This window comes from Corvus moneduloides, chromosome 15 (genome assembly GCF_009650955.1).
Source record: "Corvus moneduloides isolate bCorMon1 chromosome 15, bCorMon1.pri, whole genome shotgun sequence".
NCBI lineage: Eukaryota > Metazoa > Chordata > Aves > Passeriformes > Corvidae > Corvus > Corvus moneduloides.
The window spans coordinates 16,722,336-16,735,115 of NC_045490.1; the positions used below are offsets into that span (position 1 = coordinate 16,722,336).

At 51.3% G+C, this 12,780-nt stretch overlaps 1 protein-coding gene across 1 annotated transcript; it reads left to right on the forward strand.

Annotated features, from left to right (window-relative positions):
• Position 1: 1 nt before the first annotated feature.
• Positions 2 to 10,741, forward strand: ZMAT2 (zinc finger matrin-type 2). The gene is made up of 6 exons (XM_032124664.1): positions 2 to 104; positions 3,886 to 3,979; positions 4,437 to 4,560; positions 5,594 to 5,667; positions 7,659 to 7,804; positions 9,289 to 10,741. Exons 1-6 carry the CDS (start codon positions 87 to 89, stop codon positions 9,430 to 9,432), a joined length of 600 nt encoding a protein of 199 aa, XP_031980555.1. The 5' UTR covers positions 2 to 86; the 3' UTR covers positions 9,433 to 10,741.
• The last annotated feature ends 2,039 nt before the right edge of the window (positions 10,742 to 12,780 follow it).

The window sequence follows — 12,780 nt, forward strand, 5'->3', positions numbered from 1 at the left end:
TGACGGCGGCGGGGCACGTGACCGGGCGGGCGTCCGCGCTTTACGGCGCCGCGCGACAGTTCCCGGTGCTGTGCCCTGAGCTCGCCATGGCGTCGGGCAGCGGGGTAGGTGCTGCTGCCGGGGCTGTCCTCCGGGTCGGGGCTGCCCACGGAGTGTGGGCTGCCGGCCGCTCGGCCGCCCCCGCTGCTCCTCCCGGGCTTGGCAGGGCCGGGGGCAGGGCCGCGCCGCGCTCGGAGCCGCTGCCAGGCCGCGGGATGAGGGATGTGGCGGGGCCGGGGGTGCCGCGGTGGGCAAGTGCGTGTGGGGTGGGAGGGGGCTCATCCCTGCTCTTTACACCTCTGTGAGTGGGCGGTGGGAGGTTTGGGTTCCCCTGAGAGGCCCCGATACCTTCAGGGCTGGAAGTGGGGTGGTCCCACGGCGATCCCGCCCACCAGCGAAGTCGTGGAGTCGCCATCCCTGGAGGTGTTCGAGACACGGCGGAACGTGGCACTCAGCGCCCTGGTCTAGTTGACACGGTGGTGTTGGGTCATAGGTTGGACTCGATGATCTCGGAGGACTTTTTCAAATCGCAGCGGTTCTCTGATCCTCCCATCCTAGGGCCAGACCTCCGCCTGTCCCAGCCAGGGGGCATGAGGAGACTGAGCTGCCTCAGCCCCCGGGGTGGAGATGCCCACCCACCTCCAGCCCCCTGGGAGAGACCCCACCAATCCCCAGGGGCTGGGCGATGGCTCGTGGAGGTGGCTCCTTCCCTTCCCTCCCCAGGGAAAGGGTTGTCTTTTTCCTGTCCTGGTGGAGAAACCTCTCTCTGCAACTCCCTGACAGGAAGGTGCAGCTAGGTGGGGGTCGGGCTCTGCTCCCAGGCAACCAGTGACAGGATGAGAGGAAACAGCCTCAAAAGTTGCACTAGGGGAGGTTTAGGTTGGAAAGCAGGAGGAGTTTTTTTCCCAGAAAGCGTTGTCCAGCATTGGAAGGGGCTGTCCAGGGAGGTGCTGGAGTCACCATCCCTGGAGGTGTTTAAGGAATGACTGGGTGTGTCACTCAGTGCTCTGGGCTGAGTCACAAGGTGGGGATCTGTCGCAGCTTGGACTTGATGTTCTTGGAGGTCTTTTTCAACCTCAGTGATTCTGTGAATGCTAAAATGGGATGGGTAAGGTAGACGCTGCCTGACTGGAGAGCCAGGCTGTTTGAACACCTCCAGTGACATCCCAAAGCTGTCAGCAGCACAGGGACTGTGTTTTTGAGGGGTTTTGGCCCATCTTTCCTTCCTTGAGCCCATTTACTGAGAAGTGAGGCACTGGCACTGCCCAGAGAAGCTGTGGCTGCCCCAGCCCTGGAAATGTTCAAGGCCAGGTTGAATGGGGCTTGGAGCAAACTGGGATAGTGAAAGGTGTCCCTACCCTTGACAGGGGGGTGGGACTGGATGATCTTCAAGGTTCCTTCTAATCCAAACCATTCCAGGATTCATTCCATGAAGTGAGCAGTGCTGGGGGAGGTCAGGAGCAGGATGTCTGCCCGTGAAGGAGGTGGAGCCTGTGGTTTATTGCCAGCTGAGAATTCCCGTTGGATTGAGCCCAGCTGGAGACTCCTGTATCATTTAATAGGCTTTGCTGCTGATACTGGGCAGATCATTGGTGTCCCTCTCCAGAGGGAACAGGAGGCTTGTCACCCAAAACCAGCTCTGAAATAAAGATTTTGGGGCTTGCAGCCCCACTGCTTCCACCAGAGCAATTCAGAAACATCCCTTCAAATATTGTCCAACCAAGATTTTGTCACGCAGTTTAGTTTAATTTCTTTCCCCACGCCTGGATGAGGCAGATTGGTAAAAGAGCTGCAAAAGACTCTTTTCCTTTTATTACAACAGGAGAGAGAAGCAGCTAATAAACCTCCCCCTCTGCAGGCTCCCACCAGCTACGATTTGTGATAATGCCTGGCATGCAGGAGAGTCTGGAAAATACCCCCAAACGTTAATTTACACTCGGTGATATTTTCTTTTCTTTTGCTCAGGGTGGTTAATAAAACCTGTTACGACATCCTTAAAGTGCTTAAGAAGCTCTGGGAATAAATGAGAATTTTTCTACGCCTCCCCAAGGCATTTTCATCCCTATCAGTAGTTGTTCGTTCCATTTGAAGGATTGCCAGAGGAGAGAACTTTAAATGGCTGTGCTGCTGCTGTAGCTCCAAATGGGATTTGTGTCCTTTGGATTGTGATTGGATTCTCGATTTGGCTGAACGGAGAAGGCGGTGGGGTGTGGGGGGGGGTCCTTCTCTCCCGGAGGTGTTTTTAAATACATCTTGTCCTTTCTTTAATGTGAAACTGAGAGGCTCTCCCTGCCATGCTGAGGGAAATGCAGCTCTATCCAAAGGGGAGTTATCTGCTCAGGAAATTCAGGAAGTGGCTGAGTGGAACCGTGACTGATCCTGAGTGCAGGGGCCTGAGCTGCAGATGGGGCAAACGCTGGGAAGAGCTTGAACTGGTTTGGTCAAGAGTGGATGTGAGTGGAATAGGACTTCTTGCCCAATCACTTCTGCCCTCTGCATTGGGGACTGGGTGAAAAGCCACCCAAAAAAATAGTCTTTGTATTCTTCAATGCCAGCTTCACCTGAATTCAGCCTATCTTCATGCGCATGCTGTGTCCAGCTCCACGGCCCCAGCACAGGAAAGACATGGACCTGTTGGAGTGAGCCCAGAGGAGGCCATGGATATGCTCCAAGGGCTGCTATGGAGACTGGGGGTGTTCAGCCTGGGGAAGACTGAACACCAGTCTCTGTCCAGGGAGACCTTGGAGCCCCTTCTAGTGCCTAAAGGGGCTCCAAGTGAGCTGGAAAAGGACTTTGAACAAGGGCATGGAATGACAGGACAAGGGGGAATGGCTTCCCAGTGCCAGAGGGCAGGGCTGGATGGGATATTGGGAAGGAATTGTTCCCTGGGAGGGTGGGCAGGCCCTGGCACAGGTTGCCCAGAGCAGCTGGGGCTGCCCCATCCCTGGAAGTGTTCAAGGCCAGGTTGGATGGGGCTTGGAGCAGCCTGGGATAGTGGAAGGTGTCCCTGCCCATGGCAGGGGCTGTGGAACAAGATGATCTTTAAGGTCCCTTCAACCCAAATCATTCCAGGATTCTATTAAAGTTCCTGTCCCTGCCAGACAGTTCTGTGGAGCTCCCAAAGGGCCAGCATGCCTTGGAGGTGTTTCTGCCCTTCCCTGTGTGAAGCTGCAGGAGCAGGACAGCAAAACCTGTGGATTTTGTACAGGTGCTTCCCTGGTACCTCCAAGCCCTGCCTTGACAGACAGGGTTTCAGAGCTTGTATCTGGTTTGCTTGTACATGTGCTCGCTTGGAAATCCCACACTGGTGCCTGTGATTTCATGGCAAACTCGGCACTTTGATGCCTGTAACACACTGCTGAGAGCAGACAGGCACAGCCTTCCCTGCTCCTGCAGTGTAATCAAACTCTATAGCTCAGGCTGTGTTTTACAGCTTCTTTGTCTGACATTGCAACTTGGGTTCTTTTGACTTCTGGAAGGAGGTGTAATCCTACTGCTGTGTTTGTCGGGGGATGCTTCCCAGGCCTTAGATCAAGCTGTTTCAATCCCATTCGAGTCTGCTTTTCAAGGCAAAAGCCTGGATGATCATCTCAGGAGTTGTTAAGATTAACTCATTTCTTCTTTCAGTGCTCTGAAATTATTCTAGTAGTAGCTAGAGGCATGCTGAGAGTGATTATCTTAAACCACATCCATAATTCCTAGATGGAAGACAGAGAACGTGGGGATATAATATAATTCTCCTAATTTACTGCACTGACCTCACAGGCCAAGTGATTCCACCTCTTTACCCCCTCAGAGGTGATCAGACTGTATAACAAATGTTAATGAACTTTGTTTCCCTCCCAGACCAAGAACCTGGACTTCCGCCGGAAGTGGGACAAGGATGAATATGAGAAACTTGCAGAGAAGCGGCTCACGGAGGAGAGAGAGAAGAAAGATGGTGAGTAGTGTGCTGGCTGTGCTGGATTGGCAGTGAGGCTCCCAAACCCCTGGAGTTTGGGAGGGAGAGAGCCGTGAGAAGTCAAATCCCGAAGGGAAAGAGCTGGCTTGCTCCTATCCTTACTCCTGTGTTTGCCACTGAGTATAATTTTTTGACAAAAGAAATTAGTGAGGATTTTTCCAGGGGCTGACTCTTTGGGGAAAGAGGGGAACAATCAGCTGCTGGAAACAAGATCTCAGAATATGACTCAGGTCAGAGCTGGAGATACCTCAGAGATGTACCTGGTTCTAATAGGAACCAGGAAACAGTGAGCAGGAAATTATATCCTTTACTGATTTAAAAACAAAGGTGCGTTTTCTGCATGAATTAGGCAGTCCCAATTACCCAGCAGGCCCCTCTTCACCAAGGGGAACATGAAATCCAGCATGTCAAGCTTGACCTTTTGTTTGTGTTTTAGGCAAACCCGCTCAGCCCGTCAAAAGGGAACTTCTGCGGCACCGAGACTACAAAGTGGACCTGGAATCCAAGCTGGGGAAAACCATTGTCATCACCAAAACTACCCCTCAGTCAGAGATGGGAGGGTAGGCTGTGGTCTTGTTGAAGTCTCAGAGTCATGCTGGTTAGACTGGGAAGCTATGACACAGCAGGGACCCCTCAAAGGGCACCAGGAGCTGGTGTCCTTTTCTATTTGGAGCCTGGGATGGTGGGGCTGCATTTTTCTACACCTAAATTGTGTCTCCTGGGGTAACATATGGAAGACACCCAGCAGGCTGAGCCCCTTTGGACATTATTCCTTGGTGTCAGTGTCGCCCACCTGTAGGACCAACAGAGGCAGATCTCTGCTGCCTGCTTGGGTTTCTTTAGCCAGGCCTGCTTGCACTGAGACCAGGACTGCTGCTAATTTGGATTTCTGTGCACCAGGAATGGGAAAAACATCCAGACAACTGTTCTTAGGAATGGTGTTGGGCCACTGTTTGTGTGGATCGTGTTCCACCACAGTCTGAAAGGGTTCTGAGCTCACCTTAAGCCATCAAGAGCGTGAAAAGAATGTGTTGAGTTTGTGTCACCTCAGGAATGAGTCTGTTAGTGTCTCCCTGGGCAGTAGTGCCAGGGAGATGTGCAGCCCTGGACAGCATCCAAGGATGGCAGTTCAGGCCCTGGCTGGACTTCTGCAGCAGCTCTTAAGATGGGCAGAAAGCACTACTGTGCTCATCAGGGACTTGCTCTGTGAGGTGATAGGGATGGTAGCGCTTACCTTGCAGCCAGGTGAGAGGCTGTGGCATGGAAACCTGGGCTAGTGGCCAACCCTGCCTTGGGGGAGGGCAGGCTGTGTCACAAAGTCCATCCCACCCAGTGGGGTGTGACTGGAAGGGGAAGATGCTGTGGCTGGTGTCTTGCAGAGCAGCTCAGAATTTGATTTCTATCATATCAGAGGGGCATCAGCATAAGGGTTGGTACCTCCATGGCAGCCCTGTCCATCGGGGTGTGTCCTCACTGGGGCCCTCTTGTCTTGGAGAAGTGTCCAGGTGACATTCAGATTGTCTCAGGCAGCTGTTCTGTGGGTTGAGCTTTGTCTCATACTTTGGGGTTCATTTTTCCTGTCTCTCCTGACAGGTATTACTGTAATGTATGTGACTGCGTGGTGAAAGATTCCATTAACTTCTTGGATCACATCAATGGCAAAAAACGTAAGGACCATTTCTTTGCCTCATTGGAGGGTTGGTTGAGTTGGAGGGACTGTTCCTTTTGTCACCCATGTCTGAGGGCGGAACACTTATCCATGGATCAGGGAGCTTAGGGGATCAGGATGCAGAAGCTCATTATGAGAGCTGTGGAGGTGCTGCCCTGATCTCCTGACACCTTCCAGAGTGCTGGACCACTTTTGTGGAATAAGCCCAGCAGAAACACTGGTTGGTGTACTCTGGTTGGTGGACATATTTTCCCCACCCATCATGTGATGTTTTCTCATGCTGTGAGAAACCCAGGGTCAGCAAATCCTGGAATAGTTTGGGTTGGAAGGAGCCCTCAGAGGTCATCTAGTCCACCCCACAAATCATGATGTCTCCTCTGTAAATCTGGAGAGAGGCTTTTTACAGCACTGAAACTGTAAAGAAGTACTTAGATAAGTAAAAGGTCTGGGACTGGCCCATTTTTGGGTCAGAAACTTCTCTTTCTAGATATTGAGTATAAAGCTCAGAACTGGCTGGTGCCTGAGCTCCAGAGTATGGATCAGGCCTTGTGAGGATGGAGGCAGAGGATGAGTGAAGGCAGGAGTGGGGCAGTTTGACCCTGGAGCTGTGTCCAGCAGTGTGGTGGTGGTGGTGGTGTCCTGTACCTCACTCTTCTTCTTGTCTCCACTTTGTGATGATGCAGTTAAGTCAAGACAAGGACAAGGGGAAAGAACTCCCAGTTTATCAGTCCGTTCCCGTAATGTGTTTAACCTGGAAAAGAGGGCTATACCCTCGTTGACCTGACTGTGGGTATTGCTTCTTGACATGTTCGGAGAGTGGGGAATGTACAGAAAGTAAAGGAGCAGCAGGACAAACTGACACACTTTGCTCCTGCTCATGAAGGTGTTTTTGGCTCCTTGTAGAAGTCAGAAAATGACCCCTTTACAAGTAGGCAGGGATGAGTGTGCTCCAGACTTGCACATGGGGCTGTTTGAGAATAGGAGGTTCAGAAGAAACCTGAAGACTGGTTTTCTGTAGCTCAGAAAAGAAAACATGGTGTTGTAATAACGTGTGCTTTTATGTGAATGGGGGGAAGGTGCTGACGTGCCTTGTTTGACATGCCTTGTTGGGAGATTAGCAAGAAGTTCATTTGAGAGAATCTGGAATCAAAAATCCTGGCATGGCTGTGTGGATGGGCATGAGATGCAGGGTTGAGCTGGGGTTGGAAAGTGGCTGATTGCACAGTACCTTAGTATGAGTGTGTCTGGGAACTTTTAAACCAGCCCATAAATCTGGCTCAAACCTGCTTGTTCTTGGCAGCCCTTTTACTAATTTCTGGTGTGTAGTTTAATCTTCCAAGTGTTGCTGCATCCCTCGGACAAACCTGTGCACGGCTGCTGGAGTGAACAGGCTGTTTGGATCCACTCAGGAATGTGGGTTGGAGACATTTCTGGGGGTGGCCCCATCAGCACAGGCTTACCCACAAGTGAAGAACTGTGAATCTGCTCTAAAGAGCTACTGAATCAGAGGCCTGACTTTGTATTCTCTGCTTTAGCTAGGAATGTCCTGTGTAATCAGGATCTCTGAGTGCCACTCATGTCTTGTTTAGCATCACCCACAGCTGAGAGATGCCAGCCTGTCAGTTTTATTCTGGCTCCTTTTTCAACACTCCAACCCTTTTTTATTCCACTGGTCCAAGATTTCCTGAAACATCAGAGCACCAACATGACAGGGAGCATCCAAATAAGGAACCTTTAAAGAATAGTCTGTGTTCTTGTTACAAGCAGTCTTTGGATTGTTTTGGCCCTCTTGTATGGGTTATGGTATGCCCCTAAAGCCCACCTCTCCCACCTAAGAAATCCTTAGTCTGGCCCTGGAAGCTGCTTTGAGGGGATGGATGACAGGCAGGAAGATGGTGCTGTGGTGTTTAAATCGGGATCAGGGATGGAGGCTTTGTGCAGAGCACTGAAGTGTTGCTGAGCACTGCTGATTCCACTGCTGTTCTCCAGACCAGAGGAATCTGGGCATGTCCATGCGGGTGGAGCGTTCCACGCTGGACCAGGTGAAGAAACGCTTTGAGGTGAACAAGAAGAAGATGGAGGAGAAGCAGAAGGACTATGACTTTGAGGAGAGGATGAAGGAACTCCGTGAGGAGGTGAGTCTGAGCAACAACTGAGGAAGCAAAGCTCCCCAGAAACATGTTTTGGGGCCAAATCAACCCTGCTTCCTAGTCTTGTTCCTCAGAAGTGTTGTTCTTGGTAGCGTGGGCTTCTCATCTGCTCCTATGAGTGGGGTTTGTTTCTTTGCTTTTGAAAAGTTTGTATTGCTGTCCCTGGAAATGCTTTTCCCCTCTTTCTGTGCGAGGATAATTTTTGATGGTTCAGATTTCCACTGAGAACAGCATAAGCCCATTTTTTGTCTCCCACTGGTTGTGTTGGAACTTGTGTGGTCTGGTAGCAGGTCTGCATCTTCATCCATTATCTTCCACAGTTCTTAGGATTGCTGGAATCCCCCTCCACATGGCACTTGCTTCTGTGTGGCCTCCCCAAGTGTAGAAGGGCTTTGTGAGTGGTATGGTGTGGTGGGAGATGTGTGAGGAGATAATAAAAGCAGATTTCTCTCAAAACTGGGGCTTAGGTGTTAATAAACACAAAAATCAAGTTTAATTGAAGACCCAACAAAGGTCTGGCAGCTGAGAAGCTTCTATGGCTGCTTCTCCTCTATCAGCAGCGACATAACCCAAGGTTACAAATCACTGCCTGTTGGAGTCTCCCTGCCCAAGCCCTGAGCTTTGCTTCACCACAGGGGAGCTCTTCAGGGTACTCACAGAGCAGCCCCGTGCTCTGCTCTCAGGCAGGATGTGGTGCTGCTGAGCCCCATCCATTTAAGGGATAGGAGGGAGGTGCCCCAGTAGCAAAGGGAGTGCTGTGGGTTGAAAAGCTGCTGCCAGTCAATGGATGGCAAGAAGGAAATCAGCAGCAACTCCTGGTGTAGCTTTCTCCAGGGCACAGCTGTGTTCAGGAGCTGTGGCACAGCAGATGGTGATGAGAAGGGTGGGAGCAGTTGCTAAGTTGGGAGCTGAAGCCATCCTTCGGTGTCACCCGGTACAAACCTGGCTCCGTTCCAGGGCTCATGATCCTCATAGAGCAAAACACTTTGATTAGAGCAGCGCAAACTCTTTGATGCCAAAACCCCCCTCAAAGCTGCTCAGAGCTTCGGCTTCTGTTCCAGTGAGCAGCTGTCACTCAGCCAGGCTGGAAGCCAACAGGCATCACAGTCACTGGCATGAAGCGTTGGACAAGGGAATGGCCTCCTGCTTTTAAACCAGCTCCTTCTTGCCTCAGCCTTAATTCCAGGCAAAACTTGTGATGTTTGCTCAGAAGAGAGTTTCATAATGCTTCCTTTTGTCTATTTGTGTGTGTGGCTCTGCTCTTGGCCTGGGACATGGGGTGGTCTGAATTCACTGGTAAACTTCCTCCTTGAAGACTGCAGGCCAGGATTTCTGCTGTTCGTTTATTTCCTCAGGCACAACTTGGCAGCTGTGGGCAGGATTTGTGTTAACTGTGCAGTACCTGGTGTCTCAAAACTCCTTCAGCTCAGGAGGTGCAAATTGTTTTGCTGTTGTGTCCCTTGCTGCAGGAGGAGAAGGCCAAAGCCTACAAGAAGGAGAAGCAGAGAGAGAAGAAGAGGCGGGCGGAGGAAGATCTGACCTTTGAAGAGGATGATGAAATGGCAGCTGTGATGGGTTTCTCTGGTTTTGGCTCAACCAAAAAGAACCACTGAGCAGCTCTGGACTCTCCTCTTTCCTAAACAGCTTGTTTTTACCCAGGGAACTCTGGATAACACTTCAAAGACTTGATTGAGGACTTGTATGTAAATCTCCCAGTAGAAGTTGGCTGGAAGAGTTGAAAAGCAATTCCATGCTCTACCTGTGCTGCAGATCAAGCTCTGCCTCTCATTAGCTTCCCTTCTCCTTCTGTGTCCTAGATCTGGCTGCTCAGCTGCTCTGTGGCCGTGTGTGTGCAGGGAAGTGCTCTGTTGGGTACATTTTTTTTGTCAATAAAGTGCAGCCATTCTGCACAGTTGGCCTGGTTCAGGACTAATCTAGTTGTCAACCAGGCCCTACTTGTCACCCAGGCTATGTTTGAGATGCTGGAGGGAGTCAGTTGCTTTTAGGCTCATAATGGAAGGAAATGTGCCACAGTAAGCAGTGTGAGAGGTGCATCTTTATGGCTTGTGCTGAGCAGAGCTGGTGGCTGCATGGAGTCTGGATTGCTGAAACTTTCCTGTGTGTTTTATCTGCAAGGGAGACTTCCCTCATTTTCTTTGTGTTTGATCCCATAATTTCAGTATGTTTAAGGTAGGGGAGAAATTCCTCCCCATGACTGGTCTAGGATACAGCCAATGAAAGAAAGTTGTGTACAATTTGCCAGAAATAAATGGAACGTTTTAATTGGCCCTTTGGTGGGAATTTGATGCCTTCTTTATTTTGAGAACTTCTATTTCCCACTGAGAAGAGCTGCTGGTGTCTCCCAGCAACACAAAGCTGGGGTAGCCTTCTGGGGACCCCAATGGTGGCAGAGGCAAGCTGTGTGCCCTCCTCTCCTGGCTCAGCTCCCAGCTGCCCTAGGCAGGCCACTGCTATCATTCTTAGCTTTTTAAAGTAATTCTGGAGATGGGTGTAAGAATATGGATGGGGAAGGGAGTTCAGGGCTGGGACCTTGCTTCCCATCAGGCAGTCCAAGACAGGCTGGGCTGTGTTCCAGATTTTACCAGTCTTAGTATATTAAGGGCCATTTTTTTCCTGTCTACTGGCTGTCAGTGTCTTTTCACCTCTGCCTCCCCCTAAATCCACTTCATTTCTGCTTTTATTTACCTCAGTCAAACCTTGTGTGACTCATTTCCATCTGCAGTTAGGATTTATATTTTGCATGGCTGGGTTTTCGTAGCTCTGTCTCGCTCTCCTCTCTCTTTTTATGTATATTGATGAAATCCTTGTGCTTGCCCTTCTCCGTGCTCGTATGAAATTTCCAGCCTGGGGAAGGCTGCAGTGTTTAGCCTGCTCTTTCTAATACATCTAGAACAAATCCTGTAATGTTGTGCTGCTGTTTTAATTCCTTAATCTTAGCCTGCTGACAGCTTCATTGCCTCAGGTCTTTCCGCTTCAATTCAGATTATAATCCCCGTTGAAGATGCTATTGAAATGATATATAGCCAGTCAGATACAGCTGTCCTTGGAGGTTTGACCCTTTTAACTTGGCAATCCTTTGACTTCGGCTCTCTGAACACCCGGGCTGGGAGGGCAACTTTCATTCCAGCCACGTTCCTAGCGCTGTTCAGGCTGCAGCACGTGGCTCTGGCTGAATGGGAGAGCGGAGACGCTCGCGCCTTTGTGCCCTCCGGGGTGCGAAAGGGATGCTGCCGTGGTTTCATACACATTAAAAGTTTAGGATGTTTCAGAGAAGATTTAACAGCAGCCATTTTATTCCAGCCACCAGCTTTGCAGACACCCAGCCCCTCAACGCAGCCATTCAGTTGGCGCTGCTGAGAAGGGAGCAGAGGCTGCCCCACAGCCCCCATCTTTTCCAGCTTGTGACCTTGGAGCCAGTGACTGCTGTCTTGGTTTTCCCACGGTGTATCCTGATGTTCTTGTCCATCCTGGCACACCCAAGCGGTGAGGTGTGAAATGGGCAGCCTCACAAAAACCTTCCTGGGGTGGTGGTGAGGTTTGCACGGCCTCCTGCCACTTGGCCCTGCCCGTCCCTGCCTGCTGTTCCTGGTCCCTGCAAGAAAGGGAGGAAATCCCTCCACAGTGCAGTGCTTTCATTAATGAGATTCCTCTTTGGTGTAAAGCCTGTCCCCAAGCCCATCCCGAGGCCACCTGCACCCTGGGGGCCAAAGCCCCAGCTCCAGCTCCCCGTGCTGGGGCTGCTCGCGCCAGGGGAGCGCAGCTCTTTGTCTCAGCAGCTTGCTGGGAGCAGTGGTGTGTGCGGCAGCAGATACAAGCTCCTGCTGGATTCCCAGCAGCGGGAGCTGCCTCTAGCCAAGGATGAAAAGCTGGTTTCATGGGAGGAAATAATATTTAGAGAAGAGACAGATAACATTCCCTGTACCAGCCATGTTAACTCTTTGCTCCCACGGCTGCTTAGCGTGGTGTTAACCCCTGGCTCTCAGCCCTCAGTGCTGGAGCAGTGGTTCTCCATGACTCTTTGTTAGCACTCACCATCTCCATGTTGAATTTAAGGCGCTGGATGTGCCCGTATGGGTCAGGACTTGGGGTTTTACTTGGAGGTGGAGAACACCCAGTTCTGCAGCTCTCCTCCTCACCATTGAACAGGGCCAGGGTGCTCTGCCCCTACTGGTTCTCATTAGCTCTTCCACAAATTAAAACTGGGATCTGGTGGAGTAAGGAGAGACATTTTGCATGGTTTGCTCATCCAGGCTGGGATGTTCTGCCTGCTCTCAACCTGAAAGTGCTTTGAGGTGCCTGGAGCCACCTTGGTGCTTGTTCGCAGTGCCTGGGCAGCGGTGCAAGTTGCTCGTGACCTGTGGCTTGGAGGACCTGGAGGAAGGCTGGGGACTGTGCTCGGCTTGAACTGGCCTCCCTTGCCTCCATCCCACTAAATATTGATGGCAGTGTTTGGGTGTCACAGCAGACCCCAGAAAAAACACAAATCTCTCTTGCCACCTCCACTTCCTCTTTCCCAGACCTCTTCCCTGGCCTCATCCTGGGATGAAGGGCTGAGGCCTCATGGAGAGGCTGAGCACGAATACCCAGCTGCTCTTCTTTCTTCCCTTCCTGGGCACCCTGGGAGGCTTCTGGGCACTTCCTCAACCCTGCCCTCTCCTGCTGATCCACCTTGCCCTCACTCTCCTCGCATCCTGCGTGGGACTAGATGAGCAGCAGCAGCAGCATTCCCACCATCCCAGTAAAATGACTGGGACCAGGGACCTGAAGTGATTCTGGCGAAGGTGTCCCAGCCTGGCTCTGTGTGTTACCCTGTCTGGGCTAGCTGAATCATTCCATGTGACTTTATTAGCAGAAAGACCTGGCTTTCCAGTGATTTACACCAGTTTTACATCCTGAACGATTTAAACGCTTGGCAGGAGCTCCAGTCCTCCCACTGCTCA